Raw genomic sequence first — 26,482 nt, forward strand, 5'->3', positions numbered from 1 at the left:
AGTTTTGCTTCCTTCCTGTCTTGTGGCTCTCAAACATCTCACATTCATGCCTTGACCGCTCACAAGCACCTGATATTTATTGAGGGGTGGCCAAACTTGCTTAATGTAAGAGCCACACAGAATAAACATGAGATGTTGGAGGGAGGGAGGAAAATAGATGGGAAGAAAGGAAAATAGATGGAGGAGGAGGGAGAGAGGTGGAAAGAAAGCAACTTTAACTTTAAATGCATTCTCCAAGCTGCTGGCTGGCTTGGCTAAGGGATTTAAAAAGTAATGCCTTCTCCAAGCTCACCAACGGGGTGTTGGGGGCATTGAGAGCCACACAATATCTGTGAAAGAGCCACATGTGGCTCCCGAGCCACAGTTTGGCCACCCCTGCGTTTATTCTAGGTGGCTCTTGTGTTAAAGCAAGTTTGGCCACCCTTGTGACAGCCCGTGCGCGCAAAAATCTGCGCTCCCACGAAATCGAGTCCCTCTCCACGACTCTCTTCCCCACCCTGCCAGCGTCGGCCTTGACTCTCCCTCCCTCCCCTAATCCCACCCCACTTTCTGGAGGAAGCTGGAGCGCCCCTCTCTCCTCCTCCCGCCGGCTGCGTGGGAAGCGCGCATTGGAGCAGCGCTCTCCGCCCTTCCCGGCTCGGTGGGGAGAGAGAGGCGAGCCGGGCGGAGGCAACCTCTTCTCCTCCCGCCGCTCCTTATCAAGCCCAAGAGAAGGCGGAGCCCCGGAAGGTTGCTTTGCAACGACCAGCCCCGGGCTCCTTCCCTTTGCAGAAGTTGCAAGAGAAGCAGCAAGCCCTTGCAGCCGCCCCTCGGCCGCCGAAGAGAGAAACCCTCCAGATCCAAGTGCTGTCATTGGGGAGCCTCATCTCGCGCCTCGCTTTCCGACCGGATCAGGTAAAGCGACCGGATCTGATCTCTCGGCTGCTTTTGTCCTTCGCCCTTCTGCGTTCGTGGCTGGCATGCAGAGTTCCTCGGGTTTTTTTCCCCTTTATTATTTTGCAAACCCTTTGACACTTCAAGAAGTGGGAATCATAATGCTCCCTTGTATGGTTTCCTAGTTTTTGGTTAGCGTTTTCTCCCCGCTCCGTTATTTTTGGTCCCGCTTTTGTCCCTTTTCCCGAATGGCAGAAATCAAAATGGAACTGAAAGCCGCTCCCCGCCCGATTGAACCGGGTTGAAATCGGATCGGTCGCTTTAATAAGGACGCAACCCACGGCTTTGTCTGCGCGATCCGAGGGGGAAACAGAAAGGTGCCCCCCCCGCACTCTTTTCTTAGCTCCTGTTTCGCAGGGAATGGGGATGGACGCGGGGCAGTTATTCCAGACCAATCCTTGCGAAATAAAACGGCACCACCCGCAATTTTTTTCCGGGGCAAGGCCGGTTTCAGGCACCGCCGCTGCCGTTTGAACCGGGGTGGGGAGTCATCGAAAGCAAAAGCTGCGTTGGATTCACGCTTGCAAACGGAGGATTTCCACCCACAGAGTAATCCGTGTGTGAGCCCTGGGGCGGGGGCAGGTGCGTGAGAAAGCCAGTCGCTTCATTGGCCACCGAGATCTGTCAAGCAGTTCCAGAGCACACTCCTCCTCCCCCCCCCCCAAAACCCCTGCCCTCCTAGTAGAAAGACCTCTAAGCAGAACGTTTTCATTGTAGTATCCTTTTGCCTTCTGCAAGCAAAGACCTGGTTGCTTGAAGCACAATCTGTAATTTCTCTTGGTATTTTGCTAGGGTGAGCCAAATTCTGCAAAATATATATTTTTTTTTTTAGCTCGGAGGGAATGTCACAGAGAAAAGGGAATCTCTTCTATGCCAAGAAAGGGATTTATTTCCTACCTTTCTGCCCCTGTTAATAATGTCTTCCTTCTCCGCTTCTGTCTTGGGGTAATACAGGAAATGGTTCTTTTTGAACCTCAGCTGTTTCCAGAGGCCAAGATCTTTTTAGGGCTTTTACCATCATTTTGCTGCCAGAATTTTCTCTGTCCTATCAATAAATTGGCAATGTGTCCATTTTCCATGTTGTAAAGAGGCGAGAATGTCCCTTATTCACAATATTTATGTACTTCTGTTAGCTAGAAAAGGGTTTCAAAGAGATGGGGATGTAGCTAGCTAGGTAACTAGCTATATTCCATCTTTGTCCTATAATGGCACAAGCCAGTGTATGTGGGTTGTGTTCTGGGCCTTTGGATCTTAATTCCCACCCCCCATCCCCACCCCCCTTTAAAATCTTGGCTGAAAGAGCTGATTGAGACTGTAGCCCTGCTCAATTGTTTTTTTTAACATGCATGTTGAGTAATTCTCATGTTACATTCAGTGCATGTGCGTACAATCCCCACATTTATCCAGGTACTGGTGCCTGGTTTCATCTGCCCAGTGAACCACGGTTGACTCTTGCTTACAAACGGATGTACACTTGTGTGTGTGTGAACGAGTAAAATTCTGTCAAGTCAACAGTTGATTTATGGCAACCCCGTAGGGTTTTCAAGGCAACTGATTAAGCAGAGGTGGTTGGCCATGGCCTTCCTCTGCAGAACATTCGGGGGGGTGGGGGGAGTCTCCCATCCAAGTTCCAACCTTACTTAGTTTCCAAGATCTGATGAGATCCGGCTACAGCAGGGGTGGCTAAACTTGCTTAACATAAGAGCCATGTAGACTAAATGTCAGATGTTTGAGAGCCACAAGACATGAACATCAGATGTTTGAGAGCTGCAAGACAGAAAGGAAGGAAGAGGGAGGGAGTGGTGAAAAGAAAGCAACTTTAAATGCATTTTCCCAAGCTGTTGGCTGGTTTGGCTTGGAGAAGTGATTTAAAGAGAGAAATGCCTTCTCCAAGCTGGCTGACGGTGCAATGGGGGCTTCAGGAGCCACACAATATGTGTGGAAGAGCCACCTGTGGCTCCCGAGACACAGTTTGGCCACCCCTGGGCTACAATATATGACTCCACATCCCCACCATGACGTGCAAATAGGGTTTATGAAGTACAGTAAAGGAGCACCTGTGGAGTCTCAGGGTTTGTAGCAGGAAAGGAACTGGTTAGCACCACTAGACTTTCTGAAACAAAGAACTGCTTTGTGGAAGAATGAAAGAAAGAACACAATGGAGGGAATGAAATCGAAGCCCTTGAAGAAATACAACTTGTTACCAGCAATTCCAAATAAGAAGGGGAGGCCATATACGGTGGTTCCAGTACACACAGATCTTAAAAATCCACTTAAAAAAAAAAGTTATTTGCTTTATTTTCAAAACCACTCCTTCACCAAGTGTTGAAGCACAGCTTGTTTTCAGATTTCAGCATCAGGTCAACTTTCTTGCTTGAAGATGGACAGATAGAGGACATCGAGCCAGGTCATTCCCAGTTTCTCGCAGAACTTTGGCTGCATTTGGACTTCATATCAAGACGGCATTAAATCTTGTGTGGATCAGTCTGGTTCTGGCTTGGCTCACTTGGGTTCTTTTGCCCATAATGCACAGAGAGACTTACCTTAACTTGTATTAGTTCCCCCCACACACACACACACACTCAAAAAAACCCAGATTCTAAACTGGGATTAAACCTTGGTTTAGATTTCCAGGATATGCAGAGCGGCCTACTTGCGTCTGTACATCACAGATAACCCAAGTTAGTTTCAGCCAGGATACTTTTATCACACTTTGCCTGAATTCATCGAAAAACTAGCTTCAAGCTTAATGTGATATCTGAATACAACCACAATCTCTGTAGGAAATGGGAAATTGTGTGGCTACCTATTTTTTGTTTAATTTCATAGCTTCTCTTCAGACAAGCCTGTTGAAGGATAGAGTTCAGAGAACTGGATATGTTCGGTTACCAAAAAAAGCTCCATATATTTATGTTAATTTACTTTTTTAAAGATATAGTGATAGTTGAAGAAATGCTGGAAGATTTCTGTCCCACTCATGCTCCAAAGGACATGGGGTTCCCACCAACGTTCCCTCTAAACTGCGGAGTCTTGTGAGCAAAAATTCTACTTTGTGAGCTACTGCATAAATAAGTGTGCTCTGAGGCCATTTTTTCTGAACTAAGACAAAAATGTGTGAGGCAAAAAAAGTGTGAGTTAGCTCACACTCACTCAGCTTAAAGGGAACATTCGTTCCCACATGGTTTTCTGACCAGGTTGTGTCTGCCCCGCGCTGGTTCCCTAGAGTTCATGTACGGATCATTTCTTCTGAAGAGAGATGGTTGCATCACTGCGCTTTCCTAACTGACCATAGAGGCCAATTACCTCTCAAGGCTTAGAAGCGAACTGGGGAATGTTTTACAACTGTGCTTTTGTTGGCAAGGATCAAAGTACAAACGAGAGCCATAGGATTTGCTCTCTCTCTCTTTTTCATGTATTTGAATGTCAGCCTCACAATACTTACGTGAGGCAAAGTTCTGCAAAGTAATCACATAGGGCTGGTTAGTGTTACTTTGAGCCACCCTTTGAAATCCTGGGAGTCGCCTACCTGTACGAACAGGTAACCTGCCAACTATTTGGTCATACATCTGAGTTACAACAGCTTTCACAATCTTGGAAGGCCTAGCGTGGAGCTGGGGCAACAGGCTGTGCTTCAGTTGAGATTTGTTGAGCTCTGTTCACATAGAAATATCTTGTAAATCTGAGACTCTGTATAAATAAATGATTCTGATGTTTCGCCTCATTGCAGTTTTGGATTGCACTGCTTTGGAGAGGGTGAACTCTCTTGCTAACCGCCACTTACTACACAGTGTATAAAGGGAATCTGTAGATTGAAATCTCTTGTGATGATTTTTGTGGTTGGATTTCACTCCAGTAGTAGTACTAGTAAAGTTTATTACAGTCCTTGACCAGAATATAAAAAGTAACCGGATGGATGGATGATGGATGGATGATAGATAGATGATAAATTTATTTTAAAAAACAGCTAATACCATCCAAGGAAACCTCCAAGACCATGTTAGGATTTCACTCCACTGTAAGGAGACCAACTTTCTCGTGGGATGTGAGAATCCCCTGGAATTATGGCTCATCTCTAGACTAAAGAGTTCCGTTCCCTTGGAGAAAACAAATGCTTTGAAGAGTGGACTCTATGGACATTGTACCCCACTGAGTTCCTTGTCTATCTCCAAATTTCCAGGAGTTTCCCAGTCTGAATCTGGCACCTCCATATAGGCCTTTCCATTCCCCGCTGGTGGCCAGGGGAGACATGACAACCTTACTCCAGTAAGGGACACATGAACAGGGCCGATCTGTTACTAGGCTGTTAGATTGAGTTGACAGCTGCTAAACTGGGCCCTCTAGCTGTCCCTTGGATTATCAGTTTGATCTGTAGCAGTTCTCAGCTGATGTCCTGAAACCATGAAAAGTTTCCACAGTTCATTTCTGTATGTTAAACCCAGGGCTTTTTTTTTGTAGCAGGAACTCCTTTGCATATTAGGCCACACCTCCCTGATGTAGCCAATCCTCCAGGAGCCTACAGGGCTCTTAGTACAGGGCCTACTGTAAGCTCCAGGAGGATTGGCTATATCAGGGAGGTGTGGCCTAATATGCAAAGGAGCTCCTGGTATGAAAAAAGCCCTGGTTAAACCTCTAGTTAAAAGGACAGGACAAGACAATTGTTCCTGACCTGTTAGCAACCCAAGTGGTAGGAGAGAAGATCTATCATTGTGTCCTTTGCTTGTTCCTTTCCCTGTTACCTCTGTCCATTGCATGTGACACAAAAGATGATACTGGTAATTCACCCCCCACCCCCCATTTGAATCAAATGGAGAAGGAGGTGTAATTGCTTTTGCACAATAGTGTTTGCAGATGGTGGGGACAGGCAATCGCACCTTCCACCAAGAGGTTTTGTACTCATGCCAGGGCAATCTGGAACTATGCTGGATAGGCAACCCTTTCCTTACAGTGCCCGAAGTGCAATTTTCAGGAATGCAGATTTGCTGGGAGGGAAAAATAAATCCTGGTTTGATTTTAGAAGTCAGCATGATGTACGATGATTGGAAAATGAGCTGAAGGTGTGTTCTTGCTTTTAGTATATATCGGGGTGGCCAAACTGCAGCTCAGGAGCCACATGTGGCTCTTTCACACATATTATGTGGCTCTCAAAGCCCCCACCACATCTGCTAGCTTGGAGAAGGCATTTTTCTCTTTAAATCACTTCACCAAACCAGCCAGCGGCTTGGAGAATGCAATAAAAGTTGCTTTCTTTCAACCTCTACCTCCCCATCTATTTGCCTTCCTTCCTTCCTTCCTTCCTTCCTTCCTTCCTTCCTTCCTTCCTTCCTTCCTTCCTTCCTTCCTTCCTGCCTGCCTGCCTGCCTGCTCTCAAACATGACATTTATGTCTTGCAGCTCTCAAATATCTGATGTTTATTCTATGTGACTCTTACGTTAAGCAAGTTTGGTACATATAACGTTTTCTTTGAGAGATTCTTTGAAACACCTGGAACATTAGTAGTTCATCTGTCATTTAAAAATAGCATGCTTCTAGTTCTCAGGGTTGGGGAATGCATTCCAAAACTTGCAGGCAGTCTCTGCTGCATTATGCCACATTCAGAGGCTTAACTCTTAAGCTCTGCAAGCAGCTGGTTGCCTCTTACTTGCAGGTTCTGCTGATTCTGACCCCATCCTCATTTACCCCTTCTGCCACCTTAGCCCATCATGGCCAAAGAAACTGCAAAGAAGGGGCTCAGTGGTAGAGCATCAGGTCAGCATGTAGAAGGCCCCAGGTTCAATCCCTGGCAACTTCACAGGGGGGAAATGGAATCTGGTAGTAGGTGACAGAGCTTTTTTATAGCAGGAACTCCTTTGCATATTAGGCCACACAGCCATTAATGTAGCCAATCCTCCAAGAGCTTACAGTAGACCCTTTAAGAAGAGCCCTGTAAGCTCTTGGAGGATTGGCTACAGCAGGGGGCATGGCCTAATATGCAAAGGAGTTCCTGCTACAGAAAAAGCCCTGCCAGGTAATGTGAACGACCTCCACTTGAGACCCTAACGAGCCCATCTGAGTTAGGAATACTGACCTTGAGAGACCAGCGGTCTGATTCAGTATACAGCAGCTCATAAGTACATAAGAGAAGCCATGTTGGATCAGGCCTATGGCCCATCCAGTCCACCACTCTGTCACACAGTGGCCAAAAATACCAAGCACCATTAGAGGTCCATTGGTGGGGCCAGGCCACCAGAAACCCTCCCACTGTTGCCTCCCAAACACCAAGAATACAGAGCATCACTGCCCCAGACAGAAAGTTCCAACAATATGCTGTGGCTAATCGCCACTGATGGACCTCTGCGTATGTTCCATGTATGTTATCTAATTTACCTTGACTCCAGATTTTAGGTTCTTTTTTACAGAAACTGAAGTGGGCTTGGGCTACACTGTGTTAGAATGTGAACCAATGGGGTGAAAGCTAGCGTGGTATAGTAGTTAGAGTTTGGGCCTAATCTAGGAGTCCCGGATGCGAATCTGCTTTCTGCCATGGTGACTGTAGGCCAGTCACATTCTCTCAGACTAACCTACCTCACAGGGTGGTTGTGAGGGTAAAATGGGGAAGAAGAGAATGGCGTAAGGAGGCTTGGATCCTCATTGGAGAGGAAGGTGGGATATTTTTTAAAAAAACTAGATGAAAACAAAATAAAAATCAGACTATGAACAGCCCCTTCCTGTCAGCACCAGTGTTTGCTAGCAATGCGCTCTTGCTTTTTAGTTTTTTCTGTGGCTATTCTTGTTCATGTTGTTCAGTATGCCTTTTTGTTGTTTTGTTTTTCTGTTAGTGCACAATGTCTAAAAAAATCCATGGCGGGCCCGTTGTGGAGATGCAGGGGGATGAAATGACTCGTGTTATATGGGACCTGATTAAGGAGAAACTCATCTTCCCCTACGTGAATCTGGAACTCCACAGGTATCGATGAACGCCTGATAAACCTTCCCAGTAGTAGGAAATTTATCTTTGTGTCTATCTGATGATAATTCATCTACCTGATTTTCTCCTCTCCCCCCCACCCCCCAATTTTTGGGGCCAATTCACATACTATTCTTCTTTTTAAAAACAAAAGTGTACACAGAGCTTTTTTGGAGCAGGAATGCACAGGAACGCAGTCCCAGATGGTTTGGTGTCAAGGGGTGTGGCCTAATATGCAAATGAGTTCCTGCTGGGCTTTTTCTACAATAAAACCCTGTGTGAAACAATGATGGTGTTGGGGTGTGTGGCCTAATACGCAGATGAGTTCCTGCTGGGCTTTTTCTACAAAAAAAAGTCCTGCGTGAAACAATAATGGTGTCAGGGTGTGTGGCCTAATATGCAAATGAGTCTCTGCTGGGCTTTTTCTACCAAAAAAGCCCTGTTTAAATGTATTATTTCATAAAGGTAATGCTTCCTGATTCTCAAAACTATAGTTTTGATCCAGCCACTTTTTTCTTTTTACTCACCCTCACCCAGTTCCCCTCCTTGCTCCAGCTTCATGTCATGTGGCTTTTGTCCACATGTGTCTCAAGGGCCCCATTGTAGCATTTTTGGAAGTCAAAGAGGATCCTCTCCTCCGGTTTTCACCAGTCAGAAAGCTTGTTGGAGAGCCAACCCTGTATCTGTTGCTCACCTTTTATTAAATAGTACTTTTTTAATATATATTTTTAATTTTAGAAAATAAGATCAAAGGGATACAAAAGAAAAAAGGGATCGTATATTAAGAAAGGGATTACACAACAAGCCACATATATCAAAAATTATTATTTTTAAAAAACTAGATGAAAACACCCTTCATCACAATTCTAGGAACTTTTCTGTAGCGTACAGTAACCCTTATTTCAGACATTTTAAGTTTCAGATTTTTAATTGACCTGTTTTACCACTATACTAGTAATTTCATAATTGCTATGTGCCCTATATTACATATTTCATCATTTCTGAATAGTACTTCTGTTGATGTGTGAACACTGTGTGAATGCCCTGAAACAGAAACTTCCATATATCTATTGGCCAGCCCCAAATTCTTTAAAGACTTGGGATCTGTGTAAATGATAGCTAGTCAGGTAGGAGGCCATTTTGATTGTTTGTTTTGGGGAGGGGGCTGTTGTGAGGCCCTTAACCATTTCTGTATGTTCTATGCTGGTTAAGAATGTAAGTACAGCCTGCTGGATCATGACAGGAAACTGGTCCAAGCATACTTTTTTCACATAGTGGTCAACAGGGTCACCAGCTCTTGGGTTGGGAAATACCTGGAGATTTTGGGAAAGGAGCCTGAGGTGAGGTGAGGAGAGGAGGGAACTAATCTTGGTTGTCTGAGAGATCAGTTGTAATAATGGGAGATCTCCAGGTGCTACCTGGAAGTTGGCAGCCCTGTTTGGCCAACCAGTCGCCCTTGGGGGATTACGGACAGGTCACGGAGAGCAAGACTTTCCTCTACTACTGACTCCCAGCACTGGTCTTGAGAGGTCTGAGGCCTCTGTAGACGGAGGCTCCTTTCAGCACCATGGCTAGCGACCCTAGCATTGAATAGCCGCCATCTTTGTTTCTCCTATGTATTTCTAACTCCTAACAGAAATATAGAATTACCACCAGGCCTGGAGAAAAAAATGTTCTGCCCCTTGAATAGAGGCTTAATGTACAGACTTGGACAGCTGAAGTTTTTTAATCGTACAGAGGGAAATAGCATCCCATGAAGCCTCCGTTAAAGGGGCCAGACAGCCCTGATGTCGATGGCCCAGGCTAGCCTGATCTCTTAAGATCTCAGAAGCTAAGCAGGGTTGACTTGGTTTAGAGCACGGTTGTCAAACTCATTTGTTATGAGGGCCGGATCTGACACAAATGAGACCTTGTTGGGCTGAGCCATGTCAGGTTGGGCCATGTGTGTACCTATTTAAGATTAGGTAGCAAAGATAAAAACTTTAAAAAGAACACAGACAAACACATTTTTTTTAAAAAAAGCCCTTAAAATAAAATATGCTTAAAACATTAGCACTTGTTGGCCTTAAAGGTGCTTTGTTTGTATTTCTCCCATGGGATCCAGGGAACTGGGCAAAGGAAGCTCTGGCTCTTTCCTTCCTTCCCCAGGAGACCAGGAGGGGGAGGAGCCTCAGCCAATAGAAGGAAAAGAGGTTTGGCTCAGTAGTTCTGCTCTGCGATTGAGAGAGCCTGGCAAAGCAAGTTCTCCCTCCCCCCTCCTTCCTTCCAAGGGAGGAGCCTCAGCCAATGGAGAAAATAGAGGCTTTGCTCTATAGCTCCTATGTGATTGAGCAAGCCTTGCAAAGCAAGCTGTGATGGAGAATGAAGCAGATGACAGCCAATTGCTTGGGGGCCTGATAGGAGCCCTCTGAGGATCTGATTCGGCCCCTGGGCTGCATGTTTGACACCCCTGGGTTAGAGCTTGAATGGGAGACCACCAAGGAAGTCCAGGGTTGTTAGGCAGAGACAAGCAAGGGCAAACCACCCCTGAACACCTCTTGCCTCAGAAAACCCAACAAGGTCACCGTAAGTCAGCTGCAACTTGGCACTTTTTGCACACACAAATGGGGAGGGCATTCCTTTCTTCAGGCCTGTTAGCAACCCTACAAGCTGTACCACACTGGTCTCCATAAATCAGGAAGACCTACTGTATTGAGAGCAAATCCCCAGGAACTTTTCAAGTGCTATGATTCAGCATAAGCCCATGCATGTCTACTCAGTAGTAAATCTCGATTTGTTCAGTGGTGCTTTCTCCAAGGTAAGTAATCAGAGGCTTGCGACCTGAGTTGGTCTGCACTTCCACAAGTCGTCAAGGCCATTGACAAAGTACCCCTGAAAGTATCCTCAGGACTCCCACGGGAGCTTTTTCAAGGCATCAGGTGACAGGTAATCCCAGGAGTCTTTGGCCTTTCCCCCAGTTCCCTTTCACTTTGATTTTTTTTGTTCCAAGAACTCGACTAACCAGGTGAGCTACTTTGCTTTAGCTGCTGCCAAAGCCGAGTCAGCCGTTGATAACGCTGCTGATAGTTGCGTGCATGCAATGCAATCCAAAACCTTTGACACACTTCCATTCTTGAAACAGAAGTACTGGCATGCAGACCGTCTTTAAAAAAAAAAACAGTCTATGTTCCCCCATTGCTCTGGGCGCTTGGCAGCAGCAAGTATTAGCTTCCCTTCCCAGAACTCCGACTTTCCCAATTGCTTGTCAAGTAACTTCTTCTTACTTAAATCATGTACAGATTACAGACTAAATTGAAAGTGCTTAAGTTGCTTTGTGGCTTCGCTACAGGCAGGGGTGGAATTCTAGCAGGAACTGCTTTGCATATTAGGCCACACACACCCTGATGTAGCCAATCCTCCAAGAGCTTACAAAAAAGAGCCTTGTAAGCTCTTGAAGGATTGACTACATCAGGGGTGTGTGGCCTAATATGCAAAGGAGCTCCTGCTAGAATTCCATCCTTGGCTATAGGGAATGACGGATGGGTCCGAAACAAGGAATCATTCATTCAGAGGCAGGCACACACCACCTCTTATTTCGGCACATCATTTCAGTGAATTTTTCATTAAACTTTTTGCAGCATACGAATTGGAGAGAAGAAGGAGTCTTAGGATGTCCTTTGTCCTTGAGGGTTTGCCAGGCTGTTCCTTTCCAGTAGGCAAGGCTTTTTGTGTAGCAGGAAGTCCTTTGCATATTAGGCCACACACCCCTGATGTAGCCAATCCTCCTGGAGCTTACAGTAGGCCCTGTATTAAGAGCTCTGCAAGCTTTTGGAGGATTGGCTGCATCAGGGGTGTGTGGCCTAATATGCAAAGGACTTCCTGCTACAAAAAAAGCCCTGCCAGTAGGCATTTGGGTGCTCGTTGATAAGGGGGATTTCCTAGAAGGCAAGTCAGTGTAACTGAGATCTCCATCCTAAATCCTTCTGAGCCATCACATTAACATTACAGGTTAAGTTGACCTGTAAAAAATAAAATTTAACGGCGTATGCTGCTTTCTGTCCTCCCACCCTGCTGTTTTCTAAACGTGTTTCTTATCCTACATGTCTAAGGCAGGTACATTGCTTTTAGTAACATTTTGGATGAAGTTGAAATGCACTTAACTAACAATGTGGGGGTTTTTTTGTTGGGGCGACTTGTAGCTATGACTTGGGCATCGAGAACCGGGACGCAACAGATGACAAAGTCACCGTAGAAGCCGCCGAAGCCATCCGGAAGTACAATGTAGGTGTCAAATGTGCCACGATCACTCCCGACGAGAAGAGGGTAGAAGAATTCAAGCTGAAGCAGATGTGGAAGTCTCCCAACGGGACCATCAGAAACATTCTGGGTGGCACAGTATTCCGGGAAGCCATCATCTGCAAAAATATCCCCCGGCTGGTATCTGGATGGGTGAAACCCATCATCATTGGCCGTCATGCGTTTGGAGACCAAGTGAGTAACTTGAGTTCCTTTATGCACAGATGTATGTTCATTTGGTGTCTATGCCTCCTCTCCAGAGAATCTGCTTGAAGCAGCCTTGGCTCAGTGGTAGAGCTTCTGCTTGGTATGCCAAAGGTCCCAGGTTCAATCCCCGGCATCTCCAGTTAAAAGGACCAGACAGTAGGAGATGTGAAAGATCTCAGCCCAAGATCCTGGAGAGCTACTACCAATTTGAGTAGACAGTACTAATCTCGATGAACCAAGGGTCTGATTCAGTATAAGGCAACTTCATGTGCATGTGTATTCAAGTGACTAGCAAAATAAAACACGGTAAAAATCATGACAGCTTAAAAATATAAAAGCATTAAAATACATGGCCATTGAAAACCCAAAGCATAAAATTCCAGAGAATAAAAACCTGGAGTGATGGGACTGCTGTTCTCACTGCTTTCAGACCTTAGAAGTTTTTATTTAGGACAAGATAATGTATGCCACAGAGAGAAAAATGTATATAAGTACAGCGGAGTTGTCCCAAAGCATCGCTGTGGCAGATTTTCTATATAGTAACTTGCGACATACGTGGTGTGGATTGCAGCATTTTGTCAGCTGTCCAAATAGGTTGTGAAATACGTATCTTCTAAGTCTGGTTGTAGGAAATGTTTTAAAATGAGTCCTGTGATTCCCCTTTGCCACCAATTAAGGCAGAAACTTGGAAATCTGACTTCACGCAGGCATGAATTCCAGGCATGAATTCCAGCAGGATGTGTGCAAATATGTTTTTCCTAGATTGTACTGTTGTCCATAAGAGCCCTGTGGTGCAGAGTGGTAAAGCTGCAGTACTGCAGTCCTAAGTTCTGCTCACGACCTGAGTTTGATCCCAGAGGAAGCTGGGTTCAGGTAGCTGGTTCCAGGTTGACTCAGCCTTCCATCCTTCTGAGGTCAGTAAAATGAATACCCAGCTTGCTGGGGGGAAAGTGTAGATGACTGGGGAAGGCAATGGCAAACCACCCCGTAAAAAAAAAGTCTGTCATGAAAATGTTGTGAAAGCAACGTCACCCCAGAGTCAGAAATGACTGGTGCTTGCACAGGGGACTACCTTTACCTTTTTTACTGTTGTCCATAATTTTAGGTCAGAGCTGCCTGTTTCATTTGCCATTCTTCTCTTGCAGTACAGAGCCACAGATTTTGTCGTCCCTGGCCCCGGAAAGGTAGAGATGACCTACACACCAAAAGATGGAGGAAAACCTTTAACTTACATGATACATAACTTTGAAAGTAGGTATAAAAGGACTGTAAGCATGTTTGTGTGTGAAAGAGAGAGGGGGGGAGGAAGAGGAAGAAGAGGATATTCAATTTATACCCCACCCTACACTCTGAATCTGAGTCTCAGAGCGGTTTACAATCTCCTTCACCTTCCCCCCCACAACAGACACCCTGTGAGGTAGGTGGGGCTGAGAGAGCTCTCCCAGAAGCTGCCCTTTCAAGGACAGCTCTACGAGAGCTATGGCTGACCTAAGGCCATTCCAGCAGCTGCAAGTGGAGGAGTGAAGAATCAAACCTGGTTCTCCCACATAGGAACCCGTGCACTTAACCACTACACCAAACTGGTTCTCAGCAGCAAACAGTTAATGTATTTCAGCTGGCGTACAAATAGCACCCTTAACCTTTTCACACACACTGACTAATCCAGTTTGCAACTGGATTTTACTGGGTGAAATGGCAAAATCCACTTGCAAACAGGCCTCAGATTCAGCAGGAACTCACAGGAGCACAGCTCCTGAACCTTTCTGAGGGTCCCCCCTTCCTCCTCCCCTACCTTGTCCATTGAATAGTAGGTGCAGCTGCATAACAATCCCTGCATTAGGAGACCGGGCAGCCAGCCAGCCACTAGGAGCTTTGCCACGCCCCCAGCAGCCCTCATTAACCCCTGGAGAAGCCCACACCACCCTTTCTCCACTTCTTATGGGATTTTGGGTGGCAGGTGACTTGCTGGCCTTTTGACTGGAGGGGTGGTGGCCAAGGAGAGCCCCAGGCAAGTGAGACCTGCTTGAGCTGGCTGGATCTTTAGCCAGCCCAAGCAGGACTCGCTCGACCAGGACTCTCCTTTCTTGCATTGGGTTGGTTTTGGCTGGGGGCGGCGGCATATGCAAATGAGTTATGCTAATGAGCGCTACCTATTTTTCTACAAAACGACCCCTGTTTGCAAATAATTGCTAAAGTGGATTATAAGTGCATGAGTCAGCCTGTGCGAAACTGAAGAAGGCCTAGGCATCAAATGAAGGAGAGACCCAAACCTTAAGCTAGGAGTGAGTAACTGGAGGGAGGTGGAGTCCATATCACTCTTGAATCTCTCTGCTCCATCCCAGTTTCCAAACCAGAAGCGGGAGTCAATGGCAGTGTGACACAAGGCCTTACTAACCACCTACTCTATGGTATTGGAGACCCAGGGCTGCTGTTCTTCCATAGAGTGGCCCTTCCATAAAGCTCATTGGTGACCAAGAGTAAAGGAAGCATGTTTTGAATGCCTGTTTTTGTCAGCAATGGCCATGGTGCCACCCTCTGCCTTTTCTTATGCCAGAGGCCAGGGCATAGCCTGAGAATCCAGATGATCCAAAACAGCCTTAGAGTTGCAAAACTGGTTGGGAAACCAGTTTTTGAGCTTGCGAAATCTACTTAGATTGACATTTGTTTATTTTAAAAATTGATACCCAAGGTGGACTCCAGGTGGCGTTTTCTTTCACTGTCTTACAGTGAAATCCAAAGCAACCCCTTCTGCGTCTCGAGGTTTAGGAGGGTGTAACTGTTTAAGATGGCACTGCGTATCTTGTGCATTTTTAAGAACTCCTGAAGTTCATTCTGTGTGGGAACATAATGGAGCTTGTGGTAATTCTAGAGTCAGTTTGGTGTAGTGGCTAAGTGCGTGGACTCTGATCTTAGAAAACTGGGTTTGACTCCCCATTCCTCCACATGCAGCCGCTGGGTGACCTTGGGTCAGTCAGAGTTCTGTCAGAGCAGTTCTCTCAGAGCTCTCTCAGCCCACCCTCCCTCACAGGGTGTCTGTTGTAAGGAGAGGAAAGTAAGCTGCTCTGAGACTCTGAGTTAAAGGCGGGGTATAAATCCAAATCTCCTCCTCCTCTCTTTTTAAAATCCTGTCTTTCCTTAAAAGAGATCAGGGTTTTTCTCCACCCGTTTTCTGTCATTGCAACAATCCCATGAGGAAAGTTAGAGAATAGGCCTAGTGCCTGAACCAAGTCACCCATGGTGCTTCATGGCTGAGTGGGAGATTTGGAGATGCCCATTCCATAGAGCAGAGAGGTTTATGCTCATGCTCCATACAAAATTACTGCCACCTTCTTTATTTATCCACAGTGGTGGCCAAAAGTGTTTTTAGGCAGTGAGGCAGAGTTGTCCCTCAAACTTCAGGCTTCTCAGTCCCTTCAGCGTGTCTTGAGAAGGTTGCTAGGAGACTTGGGCCTGTGTGTGGATTAATAAAAGCTAACTTTGTCTGCGCAAACAAGAGGCTTCATTCATAAGAACGGTGAATTAAATGCCTTTCATCAGCATTGCCTCTGAATATTGGTGGGGAGGGGGAATCCGTCTGACATTTATGGCTGTACACATTAGCGTAGCTGTCTAATGAATGCTTCATATTCAGTTGCGCAGAACAAAAATGGCAGACAGCTTTTGTGTGGTCCTTTAAGAGTTATCTGGGACGCTTTTGGTGTATTCCGTGAAGATCTGCCATGAATGAACAGTTGTAGGCCATGGCCCAACCATGGCTGTGTCCCAGCTGTGACAAGTGGTGGCTGGCAACTCATTGAAAGCCGTTCAACTCTGTGAGGTTTTGGCCTTCATTCCCGGCTCACACCATTTCAGTCCTCTCAACACACTGCTTTGTGCTTCAGCCACTTTTTAGAAACATGAGGGAAACTCCCAAAAATCGTCCTTAAAAAAACTTGTAGGGTGGGACAGTTTTTTTTTTTTTTTCATGTTTCATATGGAGGGAAGAGAGAACATCGGCTTGCTCCAGAGCAGGGGTGGCCAAACTTGCTTAACGTAAGAGCCACAAAAAATAAACATCAGATGTTTAAGAGCCACAATAAATGAATGTCAGATGTTTGAGAGGGAGAGTGGAAAGAAAGCAACTTTAACTTTAAATGCCTTCTCCAAGCCACAAACTAACTTGGAGTTGTGATTTAAAGGGACATTAAATGCCTTCTCCAAGCCAGCCAACAGGGCAGTGGGGGCTTCAAGAGCCACACAATATGTGTGAAAGAGCCACATGTGGTTCCTGAGCCGCAGTTTGGCCACCCCTGCTCCAGAGAGTGGCTGACTTTAAGCGCCTTCCCTTAATTGTTTTATACTGCATCAGTGGTTACACAAGCCAGCCGGAGGCTGTTTTATTACCTGAACAATTTTCTGTCATGAGACTTTATATTCAAACAATACATTTTGTACATTAAATGATTAAGACAAGTCAGTCATGTCTCTCGGTGAAGGGTCTTGTTTAACTTGTTAACGTCATCGCTCACCTTTGTTCCAGAAAGGCACTCTGTGTGGTAATATACTGCTACCTCACAAAGGGATTTGTGAATGCCAATACTCCAGAATCAGAGGATCCAGAGAGCCACCACAGTGCAGTGGGCTTAGGTGTTGGACTAGGATCAGGGGAACCTGAGTTCAAATTCCCACTTATTCCATGGAAGCTTGCTGAGTGACCTTGGATCAGTCACACACTCTCAGCCTAACCTTCCTCACAGGGTTGTTGTGAGGATAAAACAAAGGAGAGGAGAATGACGTAAGCTGGTTAGGCTGAGGGGAGGTGGCAGGCCCAAAGTCACCCATCCAGCTTCCCTGCAAGAAGGGACTTTCAGACCTGAGTCTCCCAAATCCTAGTTGGACACTCTGACTTCTACATCACAATGGCTGATATTCATAAGATTCCAGCTTCTTATTACGAGTATTCTATTTCCATGAAGAAAAGACTCTGTCCAGTGGCCTGGTTGTATGGAAGGGCTGTGTCATAATAGCTGGGATTGTCCCATGCAGGGGTGGAATTCTAGCAGAAGCTCCTTTGTATATTAGGCCACACCTCCCTGATGTAGCCAATCCTCCAAGAGCTTACAAAAAAGAGCCTTGTAAGCTCTTGGAGGACTGGCTACATCAGGGGTGTGGCCTAATATGCAAAGGAGCTCCTGCTAGAATTCCACCCCTGGTCCCATGAATTATTGTACTGCTCAAAACCAACTTTTATTGTACCCGAATCTTGTTTCCTTTGCTCTTTCTGTGGTACAGAATGTGGAGGCGTGGCACTGGGGATGTTCAACCTTGACCAGTCCATCAAGGATTTTGCTCACAGTTCCTTCCAGATGGCGCTGTCTAAAGGCTGGCCTCTGTACATGAGCACCAAAAACACCATTTTGAAGAAGTACGACGGCCGGTTTAAAGACATCTTCCAGGAGATCTATGAAAAGTAATCAATAACCCTTTGTTGCTTTGATTGTATTTTACGTATAGCGGTGTTCCAGGAAATTATACCCTTTCTTGCTGATTCTTGAACAGATCATTCTTGAATCTCAAAATCCCTTTCCCCCCCCTCAAGGCTAGCAGGAAGTGAATTGATTTGTGCACTGGCCAGGGGTGTCAAACTCATTTGTTATGAGACCCTGTAGAGCCGGGCCAAGATTAGGTAGCAGAGATATAAACTTTATAAAGGATGCAAACACAATTTAAAAAAAAAACCCTTTAAATAAAACATGCTTAAAACATTAGTTGGTCTTAAAGGTGCTTTCTTTTTATTTCTCCAGGGGTAAAGGAAGCTCTGGTTCTTTCCTTCCTTCCCTGGGAGACCAGGAGGGGGAGGAGTCTCAGCCAATAGAAGGATGAGAGGATTTGCTCAGTAGCTCTGTTGTGTGATTGAGAGAGGCTGGCAAATCAATCTCTGCCTCTTCCCCTTCCTCCCCAATGGAGGAGCCTCAGCCAATGGAGAAAATAGGTTTTGCTCTTGTGCGATAGAGCAAGCCTTGCAAAGCAAGTTCTTATGCAGAAGAAAGCAAGAGAGAGGGAGAAGGAAGCAAATGACAGCCAGTTGCTCAGGGGCCTGATTTGGCCCCTGAGCCGCATGTTTGACATCCCTGGTAGAACTTCTCTTTACCAGCTTACATTGACATCCGGTTGGAAACTGTGACTATTTGAGTTAGTGAGATACTTTTTAAAAATTTATTTCCATCCATTTATCCCCTGCCTTTCTCCCCAGTGGAGAGCCAAAATAGCTTACCCCATTCTTCTCTCCTCCATTTTGTTCTCACAACCACCCTGTAAGGTAGGTTAAGGTGAGAATAGAAAACTGGCCCAAGTTCACCCAGTGAACTTCCATGGCATGGTAGGGATACAAACCTGGATTTCCCAGAGGCTAGTCTGACAATCTAATCACTACACCACACTTACTGTCAGTGTCTTTTAGGATTTAAACTGAGTTCATAATCTGCACCACACATAAAAATGGAAATAAAGGTAAAAGAGCCCAGGACTTAACCTAGGTCAGGGGTGTCAAACTCATTTGTTATGAGGGCCAGATCTGACATAAACGAGACTTTGTTGGGCTGGACCACATGTATCATAAAATGTGTGTGTGTGTAAGATATATATATGGTGGTCTTAAAGGTGCTTTCTTTATATCTCTCCCATGGGATCTAGGGAACTGGGCAAAGGAAGCTCCGGCCTTTTCCTTCCTTCCCCCAGGGACCAGGAGGGGAGGAGCCTCAGCCAATAGAAGGAAAAGAGGCCTGGCTCAGTAGCTCTTCTGTGCGATTGAGAGAGCCTAGCAAAGCAAGTTCTCCCTCCCCCTTTGCTCCCCAGGTGAGAAGCCTCAGCCAACGGAGAAAATAGAAGTTTTGCTTTGTAGCTCCTGTGCGATTGAGCAAGCCTGGCAAAGCAAGCTGTGATGCAAAAGGAAGCAAGAGAGAGGGAAAAGGAAGCAGATTACAGCCAGTTACTCGGGGGCCTGATTTGGCCCCTGGGCCGCATGTTTAACACCCCTGACATAGGTCCCAAAAATTTTCTTCAGTTTCCCTGGTGCCAAAGACACCATCACATACTTTCTCATAGGCAAAGGGCTCTTCAGCCATCTCTCCAGCAATATAGACATCAAGAGAGACTTGGATAAAGCTCTTCCCTTATGGACTCCAGCTGCTCACTTCCATGAGGAAACTTTGAGAGCCAGTTTGGTGTAATGGTTAGGAGCGCAGACTCTAATCTGGGAGAACTGGGTTTGATACTCCACTCCGCCACTTGCACCTGCTGAGTGACCTTGAGTCAGACACAAGTTCTCTCAGAGCTGTTCTCTCAAGAGCAATTTCTGTCAGAGCTCTCTCAGCACCACTTACCTCACAGGGTGTCTGTTGTAGGGAGGGGAAGGGAAAGGGGATTGTACCGCTCTGAGACTCCAAGTGAAGGATAAGGTATAAATCCAGTCTCTACTTCTTTTTCTTCAGGGTGTTGTTCTTAAGTTTCTGTTGTAGTTCATGCTTCAGAACAGCAGGTCGTCATTGCTTGCAGGTGAAGATAGCATAATCTTTTTAGGATATTGTGCAGCTGCCTTTGCAATGTACTTTTTTCTTTGAGGCTAACTCTCCATCCCTTTTTGTGTCAGAGATCTAAGGAGAAAGGTGCAGGCAGTTTCCGTGCAGATTTCCAGGAAAAAAAGGGGAGGACAGGCCTGTACATAACCCTTTGCTGTCGCCCATGTTGTATTTTCCACCCTGTTCCAGTTAATGCAAGATATGAGTTATTTTCTATTCTTCTTTCAGTCTGCAGGCATCGCCTGCAATCGTGATGAATTACATCCAGTTCTCTTTGTTTTCCAGGGAGTACAAGCCAAAGTTTGAAGCCAAAAACATCTGGTACGAGCATCGGCTCATAGACGACATGGTGGCCCAAGCACTGAAATCCGAGGGAGGGTTTATCTGGGCCTGCAAGAACTACGATGGAGATGTGCAGTCTGACTCGGTTGCACAAGGTATGAGCCACCCCTTGTGTTGCCACACTTCATTAACTTGATTGGCCAACCGGTGTTCCTATGGTGTTAGGTAGGCCAGTTGTGATGACATATAAAGATCCTACTAGAGCCAGTTTGATGTAGTGGTTAAGTGTGCAGACTCTTATCTGGGAGAACCAGGTTTGATTCCCCACTCCTCCACTTGCAGCTGCTGGAATGGGCTTGGGTCAGCCATAGCTATCGCAGGAGTTGTCCTTGAAAGGGCAGCTGTTGTGAGAGCTCTCTCAGCCCCACCCACCTCACAGGAGGTCTGTTGTGGGGGAGGAAGATAAAGAAGATTGTGAGCCACTCTGAGATCCGATCCAATCTCAAATCCAATACCTTCTACCTTCTTCTTCTATTAAAACCCAGCCAATCCAGTATTGTGTTTCCAGCCAGTCAGACATATCTGGGATGAACACAAATGAACCTCCAGGGGTGGAATTCTAGCAGGAGCTCCTTTGCATATTAGGCAACACACCCCTAATGTAGCCAATCCTCCAAGGGCTTGCAAGTCTCTTTTTTGTGAGCTCCAAGAGGATTGGCTACATCAGGGGTTTGTGGCCTAATATGCAAAGGAGCTCCTGCTAGAATTCCACCCCTGTGAACCTCCATGATGAAAGGCAATCTGTTTAGGTCCTCCCCTCTTCCATTGTGTGTGTAAATGAAGGCTGTTAAGAAATATGGTGGTCGTTTTCATTTTCTTTGACTTGGCATGTAGGGCAGACTTTTTTTGTGCAGACGGCTCAGAATTCCAGTGAAAGCCATTGGTTGTTTTATTGCCCTGTCCAGGTTACGGCTCTCTGGGGATGATGACCAGCGTCCTGATATGTCCAGATGGCAAAACAGTGGAAGCTGAAGCTGCACACGGGACTGTGACCCGCCACTATCGCTTGCATCAGAAAGGCCAAGAAACTTCCACCAACCCTATTGGTACAACACTTCTAGCTTTCTCGATAGTACCAAGCATCTACACTAAATGTTTAAGCTTGCTTTGTATACTTTGAATTTGCACTCCTCTTCATAGGCATGGGCACAGACCGGGGAAGCCCACTTCAGTTCAGGGCTTGCGAACCAAGCTGTCCCTAACCGAACCCTTGAGCAAAAACTGAACCCATTCGGGGCACCCTAGTGTCATCCAGAAGCAGTGCAAATGCATTGTGCCACTGACGTGCTCACATCACTTCTGAGTGGCATTGGGTGCCACCACACCCCATCCCCTGAAAGTGACGTGAGCACATTGGACGACACACACACATCACTTCTGGGTGACATAGGCATGCCAGGGTGGCACCCAGCACCGCCAGGAAATGGTGTGCGCACATCGGGGGGGGGGGGGGGGGGTGAATGCCCAAACCGTACGGAAGCTCGTTAAGTGTTCAGGGAAGGCACTTTCTTGCGGACCTCATTTTGGGTTTGCGAACCAGGTAAAGTTCTTCCCAGACTTGTGTTCTGGTCTGTGCCCATCCCTATTTCTTCATCTGTTGTGAAAGCTGTTCTCCACTATTGAGTGCACTCTATCTGGCACTAGGTACTCCCACTCATGCAAGGCACAGGTCTTCCAAGGAGTGGAAAAGTACCTCATGTGAGAGGAATGTGCTTCACAGTGGAAGACCAGTTCCACCACAGACTGTCTCCTTTGCTATGTTCCTGGAAGGGTGTTACACTGTACTGGTCAGAATTTGCTGGTGATCCCTGTCCCTAAAGAGGTCCGGCTGTCCTCCGTGAGAGCCAGAACTTTTTCAGTCCTGGACTGGACTTGGTGGGACGCTCTGGCGGAAGACATCAGGGCCCTGCGGGCTCTTTTACAGTTCTGCAGAGCCTGTAATGCAGAGATGTTCTGCCAGGCTTTTGCATGAGGACAACGACAGTTGCTAAGCTGGCATCTCTCTCTCCCACCCCGAATTCAGCATCTGGAAATCCGGATGAGTAGCACTATATAAGACACCATTGGGGGTTGTATTTTTTTTTTTTTTAGATTCACTGATTTTATTGTCTAAATGTATGTATTTTTACCTCGTGTTGTACATCACCCATAGCCCAGCACTAGCCAGGATAGGGCAATTCAGTTAAAACAATAAATAAATAATACAAAGCGGAGCCCAGGAAAAAGAAGATATAGAATCCAAGCCATGGACTAGCTGAATTGTCATGGTGCATCCCCCAAGGAACTATAGAAACAGTAGTTCTCTGTTGGACAGGGCTTTTTCTGTAGCAAGAACTCCTTTGCATCTTAGGCCACACACCCCTGATGTAGCCAATCCTCCTGGAGCTTACAGTAGACCCTATAAGAAGAGCCCTGTGAGCTCTCAGAGGATTGGCTACATCAGGGATGTGTGGCCTGATACACAAAGGAGTTCCCGCTACAAAAAAAGCCCTGGTTAGGACACACTTAACAGCATAAACTGTTGTGTGGTATCCTTATGAATAGACCTATGTTGTTGGCAGTCCCGTTGTGGCCAAGGAGTACGAGAAAATGAAATCTGCACCTAGAGGGGACACTTCAGCTTACAGGCGCTCCCCAAGCGTACTTTGAAATGTAGCACGGAGGGAATTATTGTTGTTTAGCAGATGGAATTCAGAGCTGAGTCAGCCCTAAACTGCTTCCATGGAATCCTGCCACACACTAGCTATGACACCATCCACAGCTCCCTGGCAGTGATTTTTCTAAACAGATACCTAGAAGAGATACCAAAGCTCCATATCTAGTGAGAGGAAGAAGGCATCAGATGTTTAGGATATGAAAGAAGGTTGAAGCAGTCATCAAAATTAAGGTTTTGGGAAGAGATTCCCAGATGTGAGGACTCAAAAGGAGGCCAGTGGCTTGCCCCTCCAGAAGGCTGAGGAGAAAGTAATGGAAAAATTTGGCAGGGCTAATTAGGGTTGGCAACCCCCAGTTGGGGCCTGCAGGTCTCCCAGAATTACAACTCATCTCCAGATGACAAAGATCTGTTCCCCCAGAGAAAATGGCTGGGAGAGAGGGCATTCTGGCATTATAAATCTCTGATGTCCCTCCCTTCTCAAATGCTACTCTTCCCAGTCTTCTCCCCACCAAACCTCCAGGAATTTCTTAACCCAGAGCTTGCAGGACTAAGTGAGTGATTTACTTGATTCCAAGTAGTCTTGGTGAGGGAGACTAGCCTGGGCAATCACTTGTTATTTCCATGGTGGGTTGATCTTTTGGTCTGTCCGCCTGTCTCCTTTGTCAGCCTCTATCTTTGCCTGGACCAGAGGTCTCTCTCACAGAGCTAAGTTGGATAACAATGCCGAGCTCCAGAACTTCGCCATCGCCCTGGAGGAAGTCTGCGTAGAGACCATTGAGGCTGGCTTCATGACGAAAGACCTGGCTGCTTGCATTAAAGGGCTACCAAAGTAAGTATGCAGAGCTGGAAAGGAAAAGGAAAGGTCCCCTGTGCAAGCACCAGTCGTTTCCGACTCTGGGGTGACGTTGGTTTCACAACGTTTTCACGGCAGACTTTTTACGGGGTGGTTTGCCATTGCCTTCTCCATTCTTTTACACTTTCCCCCAGCAAGCTGGGTACTCATTTTACCAACCTCGGAAGGATGGAAGGCTGAGTCAACCTTGGACTGGCTACCTGAATCCAGCTTCCGTCGGAATTGAACTCAGGTCGTGAGCAGAGAGTTCAGACTGCAGTACTGCTGCTTTATCACTCTGTGCCACGGGGCCGGTATGCAGAGCTGAGAGGGGTATAAATACCTGCCATTTTAAAGTTCAGGAGGTATCTTAAAGCTATGTCAGCACTAAGTGCTTCAAAGTCTGCTCTGAGAAAAGCACAATTCCATGTAGCCTGCATGAACTGTGAGAAATTTTTCCTAATGACTTCCTGTTCTGGTAGTTTTGAGATGGTTTGGGGTTGAACTGTGCAAAATTTTCCCTCATCACTTTCTATTTTGGTAGTTTTGGAAGGTTTGGGGTTGAACTGTGTGAAATTTTTCCTCATGACTTTCAGTTTTGGGAAGGTTTAGGGTTGAATTGTGCAAAATTTTTCCTCATGACTTCCTGTTTTGGTAGTTTGGGGAAGGTTTGGAGCCGAACTGTGCAAAAGTTTTCCTCATGACTTGCTGTTTTGGTAGTTTTGGAAGGTCTGGGGTTTTTTTTCCTGAACTTGACAGAATCTCAACATTTATGCCTTTGTGCTTCTTTTCCCATCTCAGAGTGCAGCGCTCAGACTACTTGAACACATTTGACTTCCTGGACAAACTTGCCGAAAACCTCAAGGCAAAGCTGTCCTCTCAGCCGAGACTTTAAAGAGCCAGTCTCAACAGCTGCTCGAAAATGAATGTTACCTGTTGGATGAATGAACAAGTCCCTCTGTCATGTGGCGTAACGCTGTACAGTCTGAGGAGAAATCAAGCTGGAAATAAAAACGTATCTGTACTGTTTCACAATTAGGCTCCCAAGTGATTTTTTTTTTTTTAAGGCTAATGGAGAAACCACAACTGCCTCCCTGACAAATACAGGTGTTTGCCCACCTGGCAGTCATGCTCTTCCCTCCCTTCTCTGGATTCTCCAGCAAAGCTTGTTGAGTTTTTTATTTTTATTTTTTTAAAGTTGCAGATTCCTGCACTGTTCACTGTCTCCCGATTACCCACTGATGGACCACTTTAGCAATGGAAACAATGCCTTTCTCATACCTTCTAGTGAGTTTTGCAAACAGAATCAAATTTGACTACAGGTTTGTGTGGGCGTATTTAGAAGCATCTGGAAATATAAGAGCCAGTCCTTTTCTTTCATCACGTCTTTTTCCTGAGCTGAAGTACAAGGGATTTTCCTTTTCAGCTGAACGTCAGTTGAGGCACAGTTGCTGAAATCCATTTCTCAGTTGCCATCTGAACAAGGATATCGATTTCAAAATAAATTACTAATACCCAGCTCCTACCTCTCCTGTTGTCTCTGGGTTGCAAGGGAACAAAATCCCATCAGGTAGAATTCTCTGCCCAAGGTCATTCCCCCACCTGCACAGGTGTATACGATGCTGTGTGCAAGAGAAGGGGTGGGTGATTTTTAAGCCAGTAAGTGGCTTCTGAGGACTTTGGTGAGGGTGGATTAAAGTGGTGCCCAACCTTTTTGGCACCAGGGACTGGTTTTGTAGAAGGCAATTTTTCCACAAACCAGGAAGGGATGGTTTGGGGATGATACAATTATGCACTTTATTTTGGTGTGGTGGTTAAGTGCACGGACTCTTATCTGGGAGAACCAGGTTTGATTTCCCACTCCTCCATTTGCAGCCGCTGGAATGGCCTTGGGTTAGCCATAGCTCTCGCAGAGTTGTCCTTGAAAGGGCAGCTTCTGGGAAAGCTCTCTCAGCCCCACCCACTTCACAGGGTGTCTGTTGTGGGGGAAGAAGATAAAGGAGATTGTTAGCTGCTCTGAGATTCAGAGTGGAGGGCAGGATATAAACCCAATGTCATCATTATTATTACTACATTGTAATATATGAAATAATTATACAACTCACAGCCCAGTTATTAACAGGCCACGGACCGAAGGTTGAGGACCCCTGGATTAAACTCTTGCATCATGCAATCCTGCAAGAGAAGGGGAGAGGTTGTGGATCACAGGTAGAGCATATCTTTTAGGACAGAAGATCCTAGCTTCAGTCTCCAGTTTAAGGTAACACATGACATGAAAGACCTCCACCTGAGACCTTGGAGAATTGCTGCAAGTTTGAGTAGGCAGTGCTGACCTTGAGGTCTGATTTGCTATAAATTGGTCTCCACTTTGTTCAAGGGCTGTAATCTCACCCCTAGTAGAACTCTAAAGTAACAGTAGCCCCCAGGAAAATGGAGAAACTTGACCCATTGGCTGAGTGCCCAGATCTTCCCCAGTGTCCAGTGCTGATCTTCCACACACCCCTTGGCCTCGGTTGCCCACCTAGTCAATGGAAATGCCTTTATGAGTTAGAATTAGCATGAACTGGACAAATGCAGATGACCAGCTGCAAGTTGCTTCATTGTCTGGATGGTTAAAAACAGTGTGTTTTGACAGGAATGTTAACTGTGATAAAGACTAGTTGGATGGTTATTTAGGACATTTCCAGGGCTTTTTTTTGTAGCAGGAACTCCTTTGCATATTAGGCCACACACCCCTG

General features: G+C 46.1%; 1 protein-coding gene across 1 annotated transcript; it reads left to right on the forward strand.

Moving 5' to 3' along the window:
* The first annotated feature begins 579 nt into the window (after window positions 1-579).
* IDH1 (isocitrate dehydrogenase (NADP(+)) 1) lies at window positions 580-25,262 on the forward strand. The gene is made up of 9 exons (XM_060257463.1): window positions 580-894; window positions 7,749-7,876; window positions 12,055-12,346; window positions 13,504-13,609; window positions 17,630-17,807; window positions 20,200-20,351; window positions 21,162-21,302; window positions 23,579-23,741; window positions 24,546-25,262. The coding sequence occupies exons 2-9, from the start codon at window positions 7,755-7,757 to the stop codon at window positions 24,637-24,639; spliced, it is 1,248 nt and encodes a 415-aa protein (XP_060113446.1). The 5' UTR covers window positions 580-894; window positions 7,749-7,754; the 3' UTR covers window positions 24,640-25,262.
* Window positions 25,263-26,482: the final 1,220 nt, after the last annotated feature.

This window comes from Heteronotia binoei, chromosome 16 (genome assembly GCF_032191835.1).
Source record: "Heteronotia binoei isolate CCM8104 ecotype False Entrance Well chromosome 16, APGP_CSIRO_Hbin_v1, whole genome shotgun sequence".
NCBI classification, from domain to species: domain Eukaryota; kingdom Metazoa; phylum Chordata; class Lepidosauria; order Squamata; family Gekkonidae; genus Heteronotia; species Heteronotia binoei.